Raw genomic sequence first — 24,342 nt, forward strand, 5'->3', positions numbered from 1 at the left:
AATACATTGTATTGTTAAAAAAAAAAGAGAGAGAGAAAGAGAGAGAAGATAGTAGGAAGGGAAAAATGAAGGGGGGGAAATCGGAGAGGGAGACAAATCATGAGAGACTATGGACTCTGAGAAACAAACTGAGGGTTCTAGAGGGAAGGGGGTGGGGGGATGGGTTAGCCTGGTGATGGGTATTAAAGAGGGCACACACTAAATGGAGCACTGGGTGTTATATGCAAACAATGAATCATGGAACACTACACCAAAAACTAATGATGTAATGTATGGTGATTAACATAACATAATAAAATTAAATTAAAAAAAAAAAAGGATCCTGTCACAGGAAATAAAAAACTTTCAGAAGAAGTAAAAAAATATGTCCTGGATCTCAGATCCCCACCCTGGCCTCAGAGCCATGTGAAGCACCCCAAGAAACCTATGATTGTGCCCTAGACTCTTGGAAGAATCCATGTAAGAAGTTTCAGGCAAGCTAATAGCTTGCATCTCCATCTGTTCCCTTCCAATTTTATTTGCCCATAGGCTCAATCTTTAGACATAAATTAAGCTTTGTAGGTCAGAGTTCCTATAATACTTAGAGGTCCAAGTTGTTAAAAGACAGTCATAGATACTAAAACACAGGCTAGATGAAAGCTGATAATCCATGTTCCAAGGCATAGCTCCCTCACTTTTTTCTTGAATATTGCATTGGTGGTCACACTAGTTTTCTTCCCTCCTAGGCTGACTACTGATGAGACCCCACCATTGTCTCCTGACAATGCCACAATTGTGGAGTTGGCATTTTTATGTAAATAGCTGTTCTCTGATTCATTAAGCCCTATTGCCCCTGACATTTTTTTTCTTTCTGACCCTTATCAGCCACACACTGGCAAAACAGGAAGAAATAAAGAGGACAAAGAAAGGCAATAAAAGGGTTACAACCAAGAAGTGTATTGTGACTGTGACCAACAAGGAAATTTAGAAATGGGTGACTGAACACCCAAGGATGCTGTGTCAGCTGGTTACAGCTACAACGTTTGTTCAAAGCCTGACAAGTGCTTAGCACCATTTCAAGGTGTCACATAGAGATACATAGGAAATGACAGTCATAGACACTACCTTAAGAGCACTTGCAGTTTAATAGACAAGATAGCACAATTAAATGCCTATATTCTTGTATATGTACAATCTGGCCCTTGCTTACCTCTCTCCTTACTCTTTATTTCTCTCATAGCACCTGTTACAAGCTGCAATATTCAGTTTATTTATTTGTGTTCTTGATTATTATGGCTCCCCTGAGCCAGAGTTGCCCTGTATGCAACAGTGTGTCCATTCTAATTATTTATAGCTACCATCCCCAATCTCACCCACTGGAATAGAAATTCCAAGAGGACAGGGGCCATGTCTATCTTATTCACCACTGTAACCCTAGAGCTTAGCAAAATATACCTAGCAGATTCTGAAAAAGGATTTACGAATAAATAAATAAAGACAATATTAAATAAAGCCAGCAACGACTATATAATTCTGAATGATGCTACTAATTCAATAATACAAAATTAAACGTGAACCTGGTTCCAAAAAAATGAGCAAATTTTTCAAAATATGTAGATGAGAAAAAAACATCTTTAGGCCCCAGGGTAGCTGCGCTGAAACTGACCACAGATGCATAAATGTGCATGGCCAAGATCAGCAGAACTTCCCAGCAGACCTACAGATTCATGAGTCACTGAACTTTGGAGTGGCTCGGTGTGGCATTGTTGCAGCAATAACTAATAGTATACTCTTTTAAAGTAATAACTGATTACCAGCAAAACACACCTGAGAATGCAAACATGATCCCTCTTTATTGAAGTGGAAAGTATCTTTAAATTATTTGATTCCTCTTTAGCCTCAGACAAACACCTTCCCTGCAGCCACATTCTCATGACTGGGGCTGAGCAGACCTGGGTAGGATAGACTCAGAGAACAGACATGAAGGAGACCAGCAGGCCCAGCACCACGGCAGTAGGTGTCCCCTTTCCAGCACCATCTGAGTCCCAGTATTTCTCATAGACATCATCCAGGACCGAGAGCACGGCCTCCATGGTCTCCTCGCAGGTGGCCTGAATCTGCGCGGCTGGCAGAACAAATCCATATGTACCATTGTCCCTCAGCTCAAACGTGTATGAGAAGGGAATACCAATGTCCCGAGCCCAGTCTCTTGAGGACCCTGATGTGGTATCTACAAACAAAAGCATGAAGGCAGAGGTAGAAATTATATTGCGAAAGGACAGGTTTCTATGGCTATTTCAGGGAATCAAGGCTCAATGCAGCAACATTAGTGAACTTTTTCATATTAAGGATTCTCCCTCTCATTGATATGACACCCTGTGGGGCAGGAAGTACGTCTCGTTTAGCCTGTCTCCCCTCGCCACCTCCCAGAATACCTAGCATTATGTTTGGCATATAGCAGAAGTTTGGGTAAAGTTTCTCCACTGAATCAAAGACTAGACAACCTATTATTACAAGGCAAGTGAACTGGCATATAAAGGAACAGAAGTAAAATGAGCAACAAGGAAAATATTATGCAAATATTATCCAGGTGGTCCTCAGGTGGGTGGAGGAGGTTGTGGCTGGGTTGGGGAAAAGCTGCGCACTGTCCTTTTAACTAAATTCTTTTCTGTGTAAGATCCTTTCTCGAGGCCCCACCTACTTTGCTTTCTCAGACTGATAGGTCCTCTGAGAACTGAATCAACTGACCAAGGGTCACTGGAAAACGTCCTTCCTGTTAACTCCTGTACCTTCTCACTTGCCAGCTCTTTTTAACTGAAGCCAGAGGGAGTTCTGGTCTGAGCCAGTGTATTAATTTTTTTTCTTTTAGCTCACACTTTATCCCTAGAGAGCATAATTCTGTATTTGTACAGACTCCCTTTTATCCTTGGTCATTTTGATTTGTACAACTTCCTGTTGAACCCAGGGAGCTCTTCCGTCCCTCTCCTGCCTATCCCACTCCCCAAAGTCCACTGGCTTCTTTTGTGCCTTAGATACTATTGAAGAGGCAAAAAAAGCTACTTACATAAAATATCTGCACTCGATCCAACTCTATAATTGGTTCCATGCTTTTTTTTCAATGCATTTGCTGCCTTCTGTCCAACTTGGATCTGTAGGTGGGAAATGCAGAGACAGATATCTGGTGTTAAAAATAAATCCAACAATCCAGAGGGTTGGGTATTTTGTCCAAATCCATCTCCAGAGTTCCAGACCATCTTTCTAACTTCCCATTGGACCTCTATACCTAGGTAGCCTTCTGGTACTTCAGACTCAACACACTCACACCCAATTTCATCATTCCCCCACTAATAAAGCTGTTCTGGTTTCCATATTTCTGACTTATCTGCTCCCCCAAACACACATAAAATCCTGCAGTCACCTTTGACTCTCCTTCTTTCAAATGTTACCAAGTTGCATTTCCAGCACCATCACCCTATTTTGGTCTCATTACCTCTGAAATGGACTATTGTATTCTTTTAGTAAGTTTCTCTTCCTCTCACCAATCCTTATCCCAGTCGATCTCCTCTGGATTCCAGGTGAACTTCGGTAGAATAGAACTATGATCATGATCCTGCCGAAAAGCCTTATTCTTAATTGCCCACTGAATTAATCACAAGCTTTTCAGTTTCACATTTGAGATCCTTTACGATGTGGCCCTAGCCCACCTTTCCCACACCATATTCTTTACATCCTACCCTAGATGATAGTCACTCTCAAGTTTTCCCACTGTTCCCCAGACATGCCCATTTCTTCAGACTCTCTACCTTTTATCTGGATATTCAGTCCACCTGGCATGCCTTAACTCTTTTCTCTGCCTGTTGAAATTCTACCCAACCTCAAAAGACTTTTTCAAATGCTGACTCTTCCATGGGACCTTTCCTCATCACCCCAACTAAATCCTCTCTCTCCCCACTTCCCCCCCACCACGTGGCCCTTTGTTCATACTTCTCTTATAATTCCCTTCTTATTTTTCCTTATAGGTATTTGATACTTATCTCTTATAGGCTTATAGGATTTCAGAGCTAGAGGCTACACCCCTCCCCACACCTACCACCATGTCACCTGACTGCACTGGAAATCTCTCAGAACTGAATGATTTCTAATGTCTCAGCCTTGCTCTCTGCAAACCTTTTCCTGAGATCAGAGCCACTAACACTGAGAGATCCAAGTGTATTGGCTATGTTTATTAACCTTCTGATAAATTTCTTCACATACCCTTTCAACAGTCTTTCAATAGTCTTCTCTAAGTTTTCCCCACCCCAGACTCCCTAATACCTCCCCTTAGATTTTACACAAACACCACCAAAATCCCCTTGACCACTCCCTGCCTGGACTGTGATCCACCTTTGCTTTCTTTACCCCTTAGGGCAGCCTGACTGCTTTTGCAGGTGCATCAGCTCCTCTGACTTCTGACTAGTGATGAGTCTAACTTTAAACCTTCTTGGTCCTGCATTGTCCTTCACTGTCCAGCTGAATCCTGGGGTATGACAGAGCGGTGCGTGGGCAAGAGTAGGGATAGGCATGGTGAAGTTCAAAAGGAAGAGTAGAAAAGGGAGTAAGTGGTGGTAGGTCATATACAGCAGCTGTGAGCAGCATTCTTAGGGCGCTTGGGACTTTCTGTGTGTGGCAAAGATAAAAGAAAAAACATTCAACTGAACATATGTTCAAGAGCTTTGCCTCCTCTTTACTCACTACTGAGAATTCTGTCTTGGGCCAGTCACCTTCTCTCTCTTCCTAAAAAAAGGATTCTAAGTCTGGCTTAGGTCCTGGGCTCATTGTCCAGAATGACATGATTGGTAAGAAGGGCTTGAGAAGTGCATGAAATAAAGCTGGTTTGAATAATTTACACTGCAAAGAGGTACAAGAGCTGTTTTTGTAGATAGAAGAGAAAATAAGAAGGAGAAGAGAGTCAGAAAGAAGATTTCTGGAGAGATAAATTCTGCTAACGAAATAAAAATGAAGGGTGCAGAGAAAGGATCAGGGTAGTTGTTATCTGTGAGTGAAATGAAGAGCATGAGGCGGGGAGGGGGAAAGAGTTGCTATGATTTACCAGCTACACTCCCTTTTGAAGTTCTTTCAAAGTCTGGTAGAGACATGAATTGCCTTTAATTATTTTTAATTCCCATATGTTTCTGCATTTCTCTGAATGAAACTCCATGCTAACTGGTCCACGTGGGACCTTAACTTTTATTTGGGTTATATGCATCAGCTCCAGGCTACATTTTCCTTCCAAATGACTCTTGCATTTTTTTCTTGTCTGTTCACCCCAGACAACCATTTCTTTTTTCTGATTGCCAGCCTTTACTTATTTTATCCTATGTAATTCCTTTCCCTCACATCCTGTGGGGTGGGAACAGTCTTCCTGCTTTCTTCTTCTTACTATGGGGAAGTTGATAGGAGTAGTATATGAGAAGTATACAGTTGTGACCCTAGGTTGTAGACTTGGTTCTTTCCCAGAAGATGAAATAAAATCCTAAGACTCTGACTTCTATCCTTAAGGGTGGACCTCCTGATTATTCTTCCCTCTCCTTTTGACAATATACCACACGGCCATAGGGAGCCAATTTCTCTGCTGACCTTCTTCTCAGCCCAAAGGAACGTTAGTCAAAACAGTAAAAATCCTCTTGCCAGTAGTACATGATTTACATTTCTAAAGACCTCAAGCCTCCTTAATAACTCCCAGAGAGTTTCCTACAGGCATATATTCACAGGGAGGCACACAAAAAAGGTTGATGGAGGCCCTGGCATGTGTGTGGGAGGAAAGAGCTTGGGATAGGAGCTAGAAGTTGATATGGGAAGAGTTCAAGTGGAAAGAATGTCAGCATTTAAAACATTAGAATTTTTATAGCTATTCTAATTTCCAGAGCAATTTAGAACAGGACTATATATAGTTATGTTTCCCCTACATAGTGATTGCCAAGTTGTCTATCATGCAGTATAATATTTATCATGATTTCTACAAATTTTTGGTTTTGTAAATACATAGAGATTAATTACTAGTCTCTGGTAGTTGTAAATAGTACCAAAAATGGAGATCTCCTTCAACAGTTGGCTTGATTCTGTGTCTTTGTGCACTCTATCAAAGCTTACTCATAAGAACTTAAAACAACTGCTAGCTAGCTTCAATGAGGTTGACACAGGTGGCAAAATTTTCACACTGTCTTTTTATTGACAGGTCTTGGAGATGAATGTTTATGCTAACTCTTTAGCACCTGAGGCTGTAAGAGATACAGAATGGAAGTGCCCTTTCTCAATTCGATGTGCCCATTTCTGCATATGGTACTGAAGGGTTCTCGGTAATTCCCACCTAACCCTAACCTTCCAGCCGTGGTGATGTCAGTGCCATAGGTCTCTCCTGCCATTTTGCCTCCTCTAGTCTGTGGCCAGAGGGCTCTAACCAGAGAACCAACAAACAGCACAAGACCCTCTCACCTTTGAATACAAACTTTGCAAAATGGTCATATAGTATCTGTTTTCCTGAGCCAAGAAGGGAACAGAATTCCCTAAAAAAAAAAATACCAGGGGTTACAGTCTGCTTTTTTCTGCTGGTGGAAGGCCTGGTCCATTAAAGATCTATAGTGGCCTGCCTTTGGTGGTTCATTCGTGTTTGTCACAGATCCCTTTGAGCAGAAAGTAGACATCTACAACAAATACCACAGGAACTGGGAGATAAAACAAGTTCTGGGCTTCTCAACTGAAATCTCTGTTTCTGCAGTTTCCTTTACTGAAGAAATGAAATTTCTAGAGCTCAGGAATAGGAGGAAATAGGACACAGTGATCTGGTCATCAAAGTTAAAAGGAGCTCCTAGAAGTCGCATGCCCTTTCCGAGCAGAGAGGCAGTATGAGGAGGCTGAATGAATGTAGCCTCTGGAGTCTGAAGACATGAGTTCTAACCTGGGCTCTACCAGTCACTGTCTATTGTTAACTCAAGGTCTCAATATCTACAGCTTCAAAGGGAGCTTATTATATTGTCATCTGGTCAGATGAGATAATGGTCCTAAAATCCCTTTGTAAATTGCAAAGTGCTAAGCAAATGTTCGTTATTGTCACATCTTGCAAAATGATCACATAGTACAAATGTCCAAAAACACTGTGAGAAAGCTATTGAAGTACTACTGGATATTCTTGGTTGTTGGGGGAAGGGCTTCCTTCAGCAAAGATCAGTAATGGTTTTTCTTTTTATGCCCAGACATGTGTTCTCCGGGTCATGCTCCAGTGGGAGAGGGACAGGACAGGTGAGAGAACCACTGGGTTCCCAAGCCTCTGTGACCTCAAGACCAGAGTGAGCTTAGCCTCCATCCATCCCAGCATTTACTGATAATGAGGGGTTTGTTCTAAAAAATAAAAAAGATGAGCAGAGACTAACAAGTGTTGATGAGCACGTGGGGGAAATTGGAACCCTGTGCACTGTTAGTCGGAGTAGAAAATGGAGCAGCCACTTTGGAAAACAGTATGATTGTTCCTCCAAAAATTAAAAACAGAACTGTCATATGATTCTTCAATTCTACTTCTGGTTATATACCCCCAAAGTTGGAAGTGGGATCTCAAAGAGATCTTTGTATACCTATGTTCTTAGAAGCATTATCTGCAGTAGTCCAAAGGTGGACACGATTCAAATACGTACTGACAGATGAATGGATAAAGAAAATGTGATACATACATATGATGGTATATTATTAAGCCATAAAAAGGAAGGAAATTCTGACATATGATACAACATAGATAAACCTTGAGGACATTATGCTAAATGAAATAAGCTGGTCACAAAAAGATACTGTATGATTCCACTTGTACGAGGCATCCAGAGCAGTCAAACTCACAGAAAATGAAAGTAGAAGGGTGGTCTACAGAAGCAACAGGGACCGGGAGTTGTTTTTAATGGGTACAGAGTGTCCACTGTACAAGACGAAAGAGTTTTGATCAGTTGCACAATAATGTGAACATATGTAACACTACTGAACTGTCCACTTAAAAATGGTGAAGATGGTAAATTTTAGGTTTTGCGAATTTTGCCGTGACTAAACGTAGAAAAAAATAATGTTTTTTTAAGATAACAAATATTACAACAATTCTAAATGTGCCCTCCCTTTGATTTGTGTCCGCTGTCCTCAGGTGCATGAAAGGGCAAAAAGACCGGTCCTATTCAGCAGTTGTGCCTGGTGCTTGAGTAAGCACAGCTTCAGAGGACCCGGATGTAGTAAAGGGCACTTTCCCTGCACCGGCTTGGACTTCGCTGGCACTTCTCCTTACACATATCCCTAAGCAAATACTAGAAGCAGAGTATAGAAGAAAATAAAGCCTTGCTTTAGCAGAGAAGAGAGCAGATATTATTTAGCCATGTTATTTTAGATACGCCATATTCCACTAACTGCTGGCAAGTTCTTTAAAGCACGGTTCAAAAGCTATAATTGCTGAACGGAGCTTCAAGAGAATTTACAGAAATGAAAGCACATTCCTGCAGATTATTAACATAATCGTCTCATTTATATTATAGACGAATACCTAAGATGTCTCCCAACTTGACACTTTACGAAACAGGTAGTTAATTAATGTAGGTAAAGCAGCATTTAACCTGAAGCCTTCCCAGCAGGCGTCTGGCAAGGTGTAAAAAGCACAAGAAAGAAAATAAGGAAGAGCAGAGAGAACAAAAGCAGGTCTGGAGCCAAAATCTTGAAAATGGAAACCAGAGAAAGGAAAGCCAGGGTCCCACGGGGGCTTTTGTAAAGGCTCTGGTGCTATGGTCTTACCAGTTCCTCATGGTTACTGGACTTATTTTTAGTGTAGCCATAAGGCGTGAGAATGAGCTGCCCATACGAGTGCATGGTCAGGAAGCACACAATGCTCTCCTTCTTGCTCTCTACAAAGCTGGAAACAGCCTTAGTCTCCGGCTCCGATGCTGGTCCTGTCCCACAGAATGTTAAATCGTGGCAGTCTTTAGAGGCACCAATACCTGGAACATACAGAAAACCACGAAGAAGTCAACATGATACCAGTTTAGAATGGACTGAGGGCAAGGAGTCACCCTTGCTCAGGGCAACCTGTGGGTGGAATTGGGGCTTGCCCTGGCTTAGTTCAGGTTAAATTAGTGAGCAAGGGTAGTCATTCAAGGAGGAACTCAGAAAGGCAGGAGGGCTGACATTCAGATTTAGAGACAACCTCCATGCTTCCATGGCCCACAAAGGAAGACGCAAAACGAAATGGCATTTTCAGTCATGTTTTACTTAAACCTGTGGTGGGCCCTGAAATAGATGTTTGGGAACCAGTTCTTGGGTTCCTAGGTCAGGCTAAGTCTCTCTCACTGTCTTACTGGCTTCCATCTCAGTAGAGCTATTTTGCAAGGACACAGTAGTCTGTTCTCCTCAGTGATGATAATAAGGACCAGCAGCTGAGCACCTTGTACCCACTGGACATGGTGGTTAGCCCCTCCTCTGTGGCAACTCATCAAATCCCCACAACTACCTACTGATTGGATGGTAGGACTACGGCCCACATTTTAAATAAGAGAAACCTAAAGCAGAAAGATGAAGCGATTTTTCCAAGACCACACAGCCGCCGAGTCTGTATTTTAACCCTTGCCATCTGGTTTTTAACCAGATTGCTCTTAACCATTTCTACCTCTTTATTTGCTTCTGATTCACTGGGCATGTTGAGATTCAGAAACATGAACATGCCTTAAGGAGAAGGAAATGTTTGCCTTATTTACTTCTGCCTTCCCACTATAAAAATAATCTGCAAGGATAATTCTCTGATTTTTTTCTTTTCTTTATGAAAATTCATATATTTAAAAATAAAGTGATAGATTTCAAACATATTCACTTTGATTTAGGTCTTCTTTGCCCTCATTTAGCCAATCCCACTTGAAAAGAGTCCTGCACTTGAGTGTTGCTGGTTCTTCCTGCATAGATAATGTCATCCCTTAGGGTGAAAACACTGGTCAAGAAGTCCAGAGAGCTGTGCAAAATTAGATGTTTATTTTTGAAAGTTTTATCTCTAGTAATTCACCTCCATCCTAGCTTCTCTTTTCCATTCTTTGCTCATCAAGTCATCAACTAAACGTGTACTTACTACACCAGGCCACATTGAAATTTCGATTGAGATCTGTCCCAAAACATGTGTCATTATTATGGGACGAACGGGATTTCCTCCAAAGCCGATCCTGTAACAGAGGAACATAGAAAAGCTGCTGTTCTAGGGCCTCATAAATCACAGTGTTGGGGATGAGTGGGTGGCCCTGGAACATAAAAAATAGTCCCTAGGATTGTCTGGGAAAATTTGCCTTTAATATAACAAAACTCGTGCCTATAATTTTTAGTCTCACAGATGGGCCAGCAACACCCAATAACAGGAACATCTGTCCAATCCAAGCGTACCTACATGTACACTATCAAATTGGAGGGAGTATGGCTTTTTCCTCATGAGCAGATTAGCAGTGCCTGGTGGACGTGATCTGCTTAATCAGGGAAAGCTTCAGAGAGTCATTTTTTATGTCCGAGTGATACAGGATGAAAGGTAAATAGCTTGGCAGATGGAAAAAGGCTGTTCCAGGTGTATCAGTGATGGTCTCTGCACATTTCTGGAAGCAGAAGACTGATGAGTGGAGATGAGCATAAAGACAAGTTTCTCCAGACAAGCTTGGAGGGAAGAATTTGATTTATACCCAGGCTGAAAGGCTGCTGCAGGAAAAAGAGTCCCAGGAACCGCTTTTGGGGGAGCAAAGGGGAAAAGGGAGGAATGGATATTCTCTAGAAACGGATTCTTGTTTGTGGAGCGATCCACTTTCAGAACATTTTAAAGAGGAAGTTTTCTTTAAGATTTTTTTTTTTTGTTTATTTATTTGAGAGAGAGAGCACGCGAACAAGAGTGGGGGAGGTACAGAGGGAGAGGGAGAAACAGGCAACCTGCTGAGCAGGGAGCCTGATGTGCGGGACTCGATCCCAGGACTCTGGGATCATGACCTGGGCTGAAGGCAGATGCTTAACCCACTGAGCCATCCAGTTGCCCCAAGAGGAAGTTTTCCATTAACTAAAAACTTTATGAGATGTTTGCCCCCTGTGTGAATGATCACAGTGGAAAATGAAAGTTGGTTTAGAATTTATACATCATTTGTGCCCCTCATGCTTCAAAACTGGGTGATTACAAGGTAGTATATGAATTTTATACCAATCAGACAGGCAGTCCACAAACTTGAAGGAGGTGGACTTGGAGAAAAGTTAAATCTGGGAATATGTCAAAAACAAACAAACAAACAAACATAAAAACACGTGCTGGATTTCAACTCTAACAAGGCCCCCACTTTCTCCATCCTAAACTTAATATAGATTGTTGGCTTAACAATACTGAGTTGATTTTTATCCCAAATGGGGTTTCTTTCTCTACATGGCCCCAAAACATTTCTGTCACTACAATGACTAAGGTCAGAAAAATGAACCTGAGTCAAGATCTAGTTCATGGATTCATCCCAGAACCACACTCGATGTACTCACAGTTGTCCAAGTATAGATATAACCATCTATGTTAAGAACAGGAAGCACATAGAAGTCCAGGTTTCTAAGGAACCTTCCTATCCTTGGGTTATCTTTATAGTTTTGTAGAATCTGAAAATTTAAGAGAGAAACATTTGAAATGCTCCCAGGAAGAGGTCTTTTTTCAATTTTCTAACAATTTCAACATAATTATGAGAGGTGATTGCACATGGAACCTCTACTCTCCTGCCCTCCAACCCTGCCTCAGTTGTCCTATTTGTTATGGTAGTGATTCTCAAGATTTATTTTCCATCAGAATCACCTGGAGGGCTTGTTAAAATACGACTGCCTGGCTCTCCTCCCCCACCTCACCCCCTTCCCTTAATTCACTAGGTCAAAGGTGGTGAGGTGAAGCCCCAGAATTTGCATTTCTCACAAGTTCCCAGTTATGTTGATGCTATTGGTCTAGGAACCACACTTGGAGAACTGCTCCTTGTGGGCTTCTTTCTGTTGTGGTTTCTGAAAAGACTGACACAAAGATTATCTTATAGGATATAGCTAATACATAACAATTCACTGAGCTAGGTATTTTCCACATGCTAAATCTCTTCATCTGCACTATAGATCCCCTAAAGAGGCCATTCCAAGCTCCTTCTGCAGGTGAAAAATGAGGGGTCCTGGTGTTAGAAAATTTGCTCAAGACTCTCTGAAAAAGGCAGCACCAGGCTTTACTCATCTCCAACTTCCGCGATGTATTGTCTTCTTCACTTAGATATGTGGTTTACCTTCCAGTACAAATTATTGTGGAGATAATACCTAACTCAGTTTTCAGTGAAGCTACTTATAAATTCCATTTCCCTTGGGGTGAAGGAGTAACTCAGTAGAGAGCTGCATTGCCTACCTGAGAAAGAAGCAAGCTTTCTAAACAGCTAAGATGTGACAGGTATTTTGTTGGGCAATTAACCATTATAAGAAAGCTAAAAACACCTACTTCTTTCACAAACCATTGGCAAAAAGCTGGGGCAATCCATTCCCTGGCATGAATTCCACAGTCCATCCAGATGATCTTCTTGGGGTTATTGGATGGTTGGCTGATCTGGAGGAGACATCCGTACTCTATTACCAAACAATTGCTTATAATCATAAGCTGCTGTGCAAAGTTACCAGGTTTTTTATTCTCCTACAGGTCCCTTTCTTTCTCCACTCTGTGATTCCAAGCATGAGGCAGGGATGATGGGAGAGACACCCACCACTATCCACTTCTGGTCAACCCAGTCTTCTTTCATTTCTCCCTGTGCCATTCTTGTGCCTCAGTCTAGCCTCACTCCAGCAAGAAAGATCCCCTCCTCTTTCAGAGGGGTGGGCCAGGTAGGAATTAACCTGGCAAGTGTGGATTCTCTTTGATGGAGAAGAGGTCGTGAACACTACCAAGTTTGTCACAGTCACGTCTGCTTTGAATGTAAATGGCCTAGACTCGAGCTATTCATTGAAAGCCACTGGGAGCTGGGCTGATGAAGGCTCTACCTCTTTATCAGTGAGAAATTTACAAATTGGGATAAAGACAAGACTGGATCCATCATATTCAAGGAGCTTTTTCCCTAGAGCCTCACCCATTTTCCTAATCCAGCCAGCATATTTCCTAATCCACCTTTTATCTTCATTCCCTCTTATAATTACCCTTTTTATGAGTACATGTATTTGATTATATATTTTTCTTTATTGCTTCCTTATTATATACCAATTCTACTCTTTAAAAGAGCCCCAGGCAGAGGATATCTAGATATCTTTTTTGGCTGACTCAGCTCTGAATTTGACGGCCTATCCAAAATCAGGTAGGTAGGCGCCCCATGCTTAACATATTAGCCAATCATTCACTCAGATCCTGGGTAAATTCAATTTCAGAGCCAATAGATTTTTTTGTAGTTCTAGATAACTCTCAAATTTGGGAATGTGCTTTGTAAATTAACATGTCCACAGTAAGTGGTAAGAGGGCAATGAACTAAGTAATTAAGGTAATTTCCAGCCTTTTCACTCACCTTCAAATAATACATGGGCCGGATCTCATAGGTCATTCCTAGGAAATGCTGTGTCACCACTCCTGTGTACTTCTCACTTATCTGGATCATCCACTGGTAGATCTGAAACAGCCAGGGAGGACTGTGGATATCAATAAGAAAATCGTTTGCTTGCCTCTAATTAAGATAACTGCTTCTCTCATTAAGATACTGAACTCTGGACTATTCGCTCTAGCTAAACAAACTACAAGACTAAACCAATGAACTATGCTGACCCCCTCCCATTTTCTGTAAAGATCGACTCTGCCACCCAATCTTAGAACACCTACTGAACTTTACAAATAGGTTATTGAGCATTAGTAGATTCAATAATCCACTGATAACACTTCAGAAACATCGTATCCTTCAAATGGCCACACACCTCTAGACTTCCATGTGGTACCCAATCATGCCAGCAGTTTCAGGTCAGGCTGACTTGGGGGGATCCTTTTGGATCCCAACAATATCCTTTGCTAATGCCTACGGATCCAAGATTAGAGAAGAGTTGGATATGCCCTTCACAGAACATGCCAATAAAAGTTTCTAAATCAATCCCAAAGTAACATTTTGATTCATCTGAGGAGACCTGAATGGATGTTGAATTAATTAAAAGTCTTTTTTTTTTAAAGATTTTATTTATTTATTTGAGAGAGAGAGTGAGAGAGAGAAAGAGCACAAGAGGGGGGAGCGGGAGAGGGAGAAGCAGACTCCCCGCTGAGCAGGGAGCCCGATGCGGGACTCGATCCCGGGACTCCAGGATCATGACCTGAGCCGAAGGCAGTCGCTTAACCAACTGAGCCACCCAGGCGCCCGAATTAATTAAAAGTCTTACACCATGCTTGGAAAGGAAGGGTCTTATACCTTCACCTGTAAGTCAATAATGTGGGGTTCTGTAATGGTGAATGGACTGAGGGAATTCATAAACATAAGCTATATTAAGATAGCCATCAACACATGACAGGATAGTCCCACACTCGGTTTCTGTATAGTTGAAATATCTCTACAATAAGAGTTATGGTAAATAACCATAATTAATTTGGGATAATAAATATTTTATTTGAAAATCTTAGCATCTCAATTGACGTTCTTTTTAACAGATAAAGTGTATTATTATAACAGTAATGATATGTCAGTGGATTATTTTCAATTCAGTTCTGTCAAATGAAGAGAAAGACAACTTCTCACATGGGTATTGTGTGTGCTTCTTGATGGGCTGGGTCAGATGAAGGTGTCGTGAGCCCTGGGAAGGCTACAAAGAAGAGTGCAACAGCAGCAATTATTTATCTATTGTTTAATCAGAAGTAGTGTAGTGTATTCCATTTACTCTCACAGAAAAGCTGCAAGATCAGGACTGATTTCCTGTTTCACAGGTGAGGAAACCAAAGACCAAAGAGGCTAAATGTCTTGGTCAAGGTCACAGAGCAAGTGGTCAAGCCAGGTGTGATCTATCTCCTATACCAGAGCATAAGCTTTCTATGGGCCTTCCTGGACCTTGTTCAAATTTTTAGAATCTTTAGTACTTGGGGGTGATTGTTACAAAAGAATGTATAAACTCATTCTTGCATTCTTTAAAAAAAATTCTGGAAAATATTAATATACTCCCAAATGCTGACAGAATAAATGGTAAAACGTTTTTGGAAGGACACTTGTGTATTTATATAAAAATTTAGATATGCTTATCCTTTAACCCAAAGACTCTATGTTTAGAAATTTATACCTCAAAAAAAGCTTTGCATAAAGTCACACACACATACCTCACAAATATGCATATATAGTAGCTAATTTTTTACTGTATCCAGTTTCAAAAATAACCAAACTCATCTTAGTAGTGATACGAGTATTTCTTTAAAAGAAATTTTCCCCTCTTAAGAACTACTGCCTGCATCCTTCACATCTGACAAGAAATGCCACATTTTCAGCTAAATGTGATTGGATCACAAGTCTTCTCCACTGCATGTCCCACAGCCATATACACATTGTCCTTGCCCTGTTTAAACTGGCTAACCAGGGGCGCCTGCGTGGCTCAGTTGTTAAGCATCTACCTTCGGCTTAGGTCATGATCCCAGGGTCCTGGGATCGAGGCCCACATCGGGCTCTCTGCTCCGCGGGAAGCCTGCTTCTCCTTCTCCAACTCCCCCTGCTTGTGTTCCCTCTCTTACTGTATCTCTCTCTGTCAAATAAATAAATAAAGTCTTTAAAAAAATAATAAACTGGCTAACCACCTGACAAACAAGAACAAGGGTTAACTTTAGTCCACATTCACAGGAGTAAAACTGGGTAGAGGATTCTTTTCCCTGTTGATTTGCCTTTTTATTTAATATGATAGGATTTATAGCTTTGATGGTGGTGATCAAAAAATGATTATCTGCAATCCCTTGAACTTGGTGCATGGGCAAATCTCTACCTCATATTTTGAGACACTCTAGCCTATGTATATTAACAGTGAACCAACCCTCGCCCATTCTAAAGTAGGCGTGGCCACCACCAAACTCCATGTGTCCTTGCTCACCTCTTCCATTGGGTGATATTTGGTATAGGAATAGGTGTCCAGGCTCTTCCATGGGTTCACTGTCTCTTCCACAACCTCTCGTCTGGGTTGTGCTAGGGATCTGCAGAAGAAAGTCAGACTCAAAGCAATGAAGAAACTAGAATACCATGAGGATTGGAAAGCTGATGAAAAAGGTGGTAGAAAGCACTGTGAACAGGATTCGGAGGAGAAAAGTCAGTGTTAAAGTCTTCTCACTGTGACTTACTGACTGTGAGATCTGGGGCAAAAATTGAGTCCCTCCAAACTGTAGTTTCTTCATCAGTAGAGTGAGGTGAGGACAGCCATTCCAATCTTGCAGGGAAGCTGGGTAATTCAGTAAGATGTTGTGGGTAAACATACTTTTAAATTTGTAAAAGAAATAATAGCTAAGATTTATTGAACTGAAATGTATTACAAGACACTCAAGCAATTTAAATCTCATTTACTTCTCTTGAAAACTCTGAGATAGGTACTCTTACTATCCCCATTTCAGAGATGAAGAAATCGAGTCACAGGGAAAGTGTTATTGGGATTGACAATAACTGACAATGGACAGCCTGATTGAAGAGACTGCGATATTTTTAAAATTATTTTTAAAAACATTATTGAAAAACATTATTGAATATTATACCCTGTAGGCCCATTCATGTTGTTGCAAATGGCAAGATCTCATTCTTTTCTATGGCTGAGTAATATTCTATATATAGAGAGAGAATATTCATATATATATATATATATATATATAATGTGTGTGTGTGTATATATATATATACACACATATATATATATAATGTTCCCCCCCTACACACATCCTCTTCCGCTATTAACACATCCTGTTCCACACCACAATGGAACATTTGTTAGATTCAATGAACCTACATTGACAGACACATCTTTATTTCCCAAAGTCCATTGTTTACGTTAGGGTTCACTCTTCGTGTTGCACATTTTATGGGTTTAAACAAATGTATAATGATATGCATCTACCATTGTAGTATCATACAGCACAGTCTCACTGTCCTAAAAATCCTCTGTGCGCTGCCTGTTCATCCCTGCCCCACCCCCCCAACCACTGGCAACCACTGATATTTTTATTGTCTCCATTGTTTTGCCCTTTCCAGAATGTCATGTACCTGGAATCATACAGTGTGTAGCCTTTCAGATTGGCTTCTTTCCTTAGTAACATGCATTCAACTTCTCTCCATGTCTTTTCATGGCTTAATAGCTCATTTCTTTTTAGAGTTGTATAATATTTCATTATCTGGAAGTACCACAGTTTATTTATCCATTCACTTACTAAAGGGCATCTTTCTTAATTGTTTAATTGGCAATTATAAATAAAGATACTACAAACATCTTTGTGCAGGGCTTTGTGTGGGCATAAGTTGCCAGTTCATTTGGGTAGATACCAAGAAACATGATTACTGGATCATGTAGTAAGAGTATGTTTAGTTTTGTAAGAAACTACCTTCCAAGAAACTGTCTTCCAAAGTGGCTGGACCATTCTGTATTCCTACCAGCAATGTATGAGAGTTTCTGTTGCTTCACTTCCTTACCAGCATTTGGTGTTGTCACTGTTCTGATTTGGGGCCATTCTAATAGTGTGTAGTGGTGTCTCATTGTTTTCACTTGCAGTTTCCTAATAACATATGATGTTGAACATCTTTTTGCAGGCATACTTGACACTGGTGTGCCTTTGTCAGTGAGGTGTATGTTCTGGCGGTTTGCCCATTTTTGACTCAAGTTGTTCATTTTCTTATTATTGAATTTTAAGAGTTCTTCGTTTATTTTAAACAACAGTCCTTCATCAGATGTATCTTTTGCAAATATTTTCTCCCAGTTTTTGGCTTGTCTTCTCATTCTCTTGACATCGTCTTTTGCATAGCAGAAGTTTTTAATTTTAATAAAATCCAAGCTATTAATTATTTATTTCATTGATTGTGTTTGTGGTGTTGTATTTAAAAAGTCATTGCCATATCCAAGGTCATCTAGGTTTTCTCCTATATTATCTTCTAGGAGTTTTTTAGTTTTGCATTTTACATTTAGGTCTATAATCCAATTTGAGTTAATTTCTATGAAGGGTATAAGGTCTGTGTCTAGATTCACTTTTTTTTTTTTTTGGCATGTGAATGTCCAGTTGTTCCTGTACCATTTGTTGAAAACTCTAATTTGCTCTATAGTGTTATCTTTGTTCTTTTGTCAAAAATCAATTAATTATATTCATGTGGGTCTATTTCTGGGCATTCTATTTTGTTCCATTGATCTATTTGTCTCTTCTTTCATCAGTACCACATTGTCTTGATTACTGTAGCTTTATAAGTCTTAAAGTCAGGTGGTGTCAGTCCTACAACTTTGTTCTTCTTCAATATTATGTTGGCTATTCTGAGTCATTTGCCTTTACATATAGACTTCAGAACCAGTTTGTCAGTATCCACAAAATAACTTGCTGGGATTCTGATTTGGGATTGCATTGAATCTATAGATCAAGTTGGGAAGAATTGACCTTTTGACAATATTGGGTCTTCCTATATATTTATATGGAATATCTCTCCATTTATTTAGTTCTCCTTTGATGTCTTTCATTAGAGTTTTATAGCTTTTCTCATATAGATCTTGTACATATTTTCTTAGATTTATACCCAAGTATTTTATTTTGGGGGGTGATAATATAAATAGTAATATGTTTTTAATGGAAAATTTCTCTTGCTCATCGCTAGTATATAGAAGAGCAGTTGACTTTTGTACATTAACCTGGTGTCCTACAACCTTGGTATAATTACTTATTAATTCCAGGAGGTTTTTTTGGTCAATTCTTTCAGATTTTCTACATAGATGGTCATGTCTTCAGTGAACATAGACAGTTTTATCTCTTCCTTCCCAATCTGTATACCTTCTATCTCCATTATTTGTCTGATGGTATTAGCTAAAACTTCCAGGGCAATGTTCAAAAGCAGTTGTGAGAGTGGACATCCTTGCCTTGTTTCTGATCTTAGCAGGAATGTTTCTAGTTTTTCATCATTAAGTATGAGTTAACTGTAGGTATTTTGTGGTTACTCTTTATGATGTTGGGCAAGTTCCCCTCTATTCCTAATTTACTGAGTTTTTGTCACAAATGGGTGTTGGTGTTTGTCAAATGCTTTTGCTATATCCACTGATCCTGTATCATGTGATTTTTTATTTTTTGCCTATTGTTGTGATGGATTACATGAGTTGATTATCAAATATGAAATCCAGTTACTGGATTGACTAAATTTCAATTTTTTAACCTGGTTCATTTAGCACATATACCACAATTACCCACTGTAATAGAAATCAATTTCCCTACACAATTCTATGACTTTAAACTTGGAACTACATTTATTATTTTTAATTGTTACTAATATTTATAAGAATAGCTAATATTAATAAGAATTGTTATTCTCAATTTAATAAGTTCTTTACCCTCAAAACTGTAAATGTTTTATTACACTGTTGAATGAATTTTACCTTATTTACTTTGTTCAAATGAAAATCTCATGAGATAGGATTGTCTAAATAATCAAGTTAAAATAATGAAAATGAATTTTAGGAGATTAAAAGAAGCAAATGTAATTAAAATTATAATAGTTGAGGAGCAATATATTTCTCCATGTTATTCAGGGTTTTGTTTCTAATAGTTATCATTCATTTTATTTTTTTCTTAAATAAGCAAGAGTGCTTCATTCAGAGTGAGCAATTCTAATATAAAATATATGTACTGGTGGAAGCAATATATTGAGGCTGGTTGACAAAACATACTATCATTTTATAAAGCAAATATGTACAACCATTGGTGTGTTTAAATTAATAAAAATTCAATCAGGAGCACAGTTCATGTCTTTATTAAATAATCAGGAAATATATGTATATTATTACCAGTTAACCTTTACTGAGCACTATATGCTAGGCACTGACAAAAGCATTTATATTATCATCTTTTTTAACCCAATCAACAACCCAAGGGGTTGGTACTCTTGTTACTGTATACAAAATCAGTAATAGATAATAGTAGTAGAAAAGTAGATTTCTTTCTTACAGACCTTAAAATCTACTTAAAGGAATAGACATAAATACATGAAAAGCAAAATAACTCAGCCATTAAATAATAAGGCATGAAGTCTGATAAGAAAATTGCCTGATTGACTACCAATTAAATGGTACACTAAGTGTATTGAAGACAAGGGATAGAGAATTCCTAACTCAAGCATAGTCAGTGATAACAACCAGTGTTGTCCTAGTAATTATGCATGCCAGCACTGTTCAAAGAACTTGATATATACACACTTACTTAACCCTGACAAAAATCTTTAAGGTAAATTATTCCAGGTTGTTGTTTTGTTCTGAAGATTTTGTTACATAGGTTAAATTATGCTTTTATTATACCCTAGAGAATCAGCATAAAATATTTATTAGCCCATTTAAAAAATTGTCTCGCTCTGATTTGGACTACGAAGAAAGAAAATAAGTATCAGCATTATAAAGTCACTAGAAAACAATTTCAGTGCTTTTTCAGAAAGGAGAGAGCAGAAGAAATAAAGCAACTGAGAAGGATATCTTTTCAGTCCTCCCTTCATCCTTCCCCACACTGGCTATCCTGCCTGTCCAGTCCTGCCCATAAATGAGATAATCAGAGATGGTGATGTTCAGAGCAACCTTGTTCCATCCTTCATACAGTTCAGCAAATGTTTGGGTCTTTATTTATCATAGTTATCTACTCAGTGGGGTAGGAAAGTGAGTACACACAAAGCAGGGCTGGTCCCAGTGAATTCCTGTTTCAGTTGGGTTGGTATTCCCTGGCAATTCCACAATATAGAATGGAAGAAATTAAAGGTAACTGGATACCACCAAGAACCAACATTTGGTTTTCCCCCAGCTAATGTCTGTCAAATGTGTGAGTGCCTTGCCTCCTAAGCCCGGCTTTGAATGACTAGGTCCACGAAATATGCCCCAAAAACCCACAAAAAACTGTATGGGATCTGAGTGAAAACTTCTGCTATTAAAATTGCTTATCATTTTTACATGAGATTAAACACAATACTTAAACTCCAGAAACCCAAATACTTAGTTCAAGCAATGTTTAAACCATATACTTAGAAAAGGCAATTCCTTGTTTCTAGGCAATTTCTTGGGTAATGCATAATGCATGCGAAGAGGGAGGAAAAGCTGGCTAATCCCCCAAATTGTCACCAGTCTCATCTCACCAATCAAATGAAAAGATTATTGTACTTTGTGTATTCTTTTTGAATAGGAATTCATAAAATGTTTAACAGAGAAAATGATCCTTTGGGGTACATTATGAATAAATACTATAAATCTAAGATTGTCTAGTGAAATTTTGACTGGAATGTATAAAGAGGCAAGAATCTAATGAATACTGAGGCAAATTTTGTATTTTCAATACTTAGTAAGGATACAGTTATATGAATATTTCATGACGGTAATGTATTTTCAAACTTTTTTTTTCTTCTTACAAAATTAGCATACACTTATCGTGGAAAATATAGAAAGTACAGAGAAGAGAAAAACAGAAAAGAGAAGGGAGGAATAATGTTTAATAATCCCACCTCCCTGAGTTCATTCTTGATATTTTGGCATATTTCTCATCAATCTTTTATCTGTGCATATTTTTTTTCTTAAACACAGTGCAGGTTATATCTATATATAATTTTGTATTCACTCCTTTGTATTGCATAATATTCTACCAGAAGCATTTCCTCAAACCAATGAAAACTTTTTATAAACATTATTTTTAATGACTGCATAATATCTGACAGTAGGTGTATATTACATAACATCGTTTATTTAAATATTGTCATCTATGCTGGATATTAAATCTATTTCCCCTTTTGGTTTTTTGCTATTGTAAATAATTCTGGAGTTAATGACTTTTTGCCTAAATCTTTGTGCTCATTTCTGATTATTTCCTTGAGCTACATTCCAGGAAGAAGAATTAGTAGGTCAAGGAGGATGAGTATTTTCAAGGCATTTGGTTCATACTGCTAAATCCCAAATGATTCTACAGATTTACACTTTTATTGGGAGTGTGCAGTATATATGAGTCCACCTCCCTAACTACTCAAAAGGAAGGTTACAAAGCTTATAATCTTTGTTAATCATAGATTTTCTAGACTATTATTACATCTTATGTAATGAATAGAGTATAAAAAATGGCAGGTAACCTACGTTTTGCATTGGTAAGGGCCATACAAAAGTGAACATTATTTTCTATTAGTAAATAATGATGAAGATGCAAACAGCCACTAAGGACCAGGACTAGAAGATTTAAAATGTTTTCCTCAAGTGCAGTCAGAAGCGGCACTTGAGTTATCCAATGGAAGTCAGCCTAAGTCCTACTGCCTGAGCCACATCATTTCCATAATTTAACCTGGGTTTGAAAAATATTTTTTTCAAATCCTCACTAAAGAATATTTACAAAATGAATAATCGAAGGAGGGGGGGAATCACCAACCAAAGATAACAATGACCATTTTGGTACATATTTTTTCTTTTATTTTTCTAAGTATTTTATTACATTTCCTATCCTGCATCTTGCTTTTAGCATAAAACATGCCTTTTCTCATGCTATTAGAATTTTTTTGTAATCATTATTCTAATGGATAAATAATACTCTATTGTCATATATCACATATCAACATTTATATAACTTAATGTGGGACATTTAGGTTATTTCCAAATATTATAATATTTTATATAATATTTATGTTATAAATAAAGCTACATCTCATTGCATAAAACTCTTTCCATACTTAGTTTATTTTCTCAAAATAAGTTTCCAGAGGCAGGGATCAATGTGTAAGTTTCATTCAAACAATGTGTGAGTTTTAAGGCTCCTGATATTTTTAAGCAAGGTGATTCTTTTTCCCAATCAAAGCTCTGTGATATATGTCTTTGTCTCTAATTTATGAATGAAGAATATCAGAAAGATCAATGCAGTATCTATATGAAACTAAGTAAACTGATGGAAAACATGAGATGGCAATGTCCAGACAGGTTTTGGTGCCGTGGAGATTGTGGGCTCTCTTTACATATCTGAAATCAGACTGTCTATGAAGCTAAAAGATAAGCTGAGATTGCACCATTCATCCAGGGCAAAAATCAGAGTGAATTTCCCTGTTCTGGGAGAGTGAGTTTGTTGCAAGATTCTTTTAACCATGAAGCAAAAGAAAAAATACTATCTATAACCACACATGCTTGATGAGATATGCCAAATGAGCAGGATGAACCATGTGTGAACAAAGGAAAACATACACTTTATATGAAAATTATACCACACACACACAGAATTTAATATATATTATATATTTAAAGAAGTTATAATTCATTATGAATAAGAAAGAACACAAACATAAGCAAATAATAAGAGTGGACAACTTATAAACTATTAAAATGAGTAATAATCAAGACAAAACACTTAAATTTATTAGAAATCAACAAAATGCAAAGTAAGTCAACTGGGTATTTTCACATGTAAACTGATGCCATTTTTCTAGAGGGCAATTTGGCAATGCAAAGCAAGATTCTCACATTTTTCTCAGCTTCTACCCAGGAATTCCACTTCTTCTAACTTACATTAAGAAAATAATCAAAGATTTGCAAAAAAATGTCATGTGGCTGAATGCTCACCATGGCATCATTTGTAAAAATGACAACATAGAAATCAACCATATGCCCCATAGGGTAGCAATGATGGAATATTATTTTTGGTTTTGTTTTAAATGTATTATGAATGTCATAGGAAAATTTCTATAATACAATTTAATTGAAAATTTCTGGCAACAGTACTGAATACATAATTATCTACCTATCTATCCAAAAATACTAAGAGTAACTATATCTTGGTGAAATTTTAAAGACTTTAAACATTTTTTTCAAAAATTAGAATAATCTGATTTACCAATTGTGAAACTGTAAATGAAGAATATAGAATTTTCATTATAATTTCCTTTTTTCAATCACAAACAAGACATATCTATTGGTATTTATCATATTTTGTGCTGGAAAATGAAGATATTTATTCATTTATGTTGAATGATAAAACTTTATTTTTCTCATCTCATGGTGGTGTGTATGGGTAGGAAGAGGGGAAAATCCAGCTACACTAATCTTGAAAAAAGCTTTCCATTTAGACAGTCTAAGTCAAGATAGTCAGCCAGTCTTCCAACTTCACACTCACCCATCATATCCCAGCCCCTCAGGAACCAGGATCCCCAAGAGGTAAAGGGTCCCAAGCAGAGGCTTCAT

The 24,342-nt window shown here is 38.5% G+C and overlaps 1 protein-coding gene across 1 annotated transcript; it reads right to left on the reverse strand.

Moving 5' to 3' along the window:
- Positions 1 to 1,936: 1,936 nt before the first annotated feature.
- Positions 1,937 to 24,342, reverse strand: CPO (carboxypeptidase O). The gene is made up of 9 exons (XM_081815472.1): positions 24,275 to 24,342; positions 16,045 to 16,144; positions 13,518 to 13,619; positions 12,473 to 12,577; positions 11,503 to 11,613; positions 10,085 to 10,175; positions 8,767 to 8,969; positions 3,044 to 3,128; positions 1,937 to 2,209 (listed from the first exon to the last, which is right to left on the reverse strand). The coding sequence occupies exons 1-9, from the start codon at positions 24,340 to 24,342 to the stop codon at positions 1,947 to 1,949; spliced, it is 1,128 nt and encodes a 375-aa protein (XP_081671598.1). The 3' UTR covers positions 1,937 to 1,946.

Source organism: Leptonychotes weddellii, chromosome 3, assembly GCF_054177405.1.
Source record: "Leptonychotes weddellii isolate Sample4059 chromosome 3, ASM5417740v2, whole genome shotgun sequence".
NCBI lineage: Eukaryota > Metazoa > Chordata > Mammalia > Carnivora > Phocidae > Leptonychotes > Leptonychotes weddellii.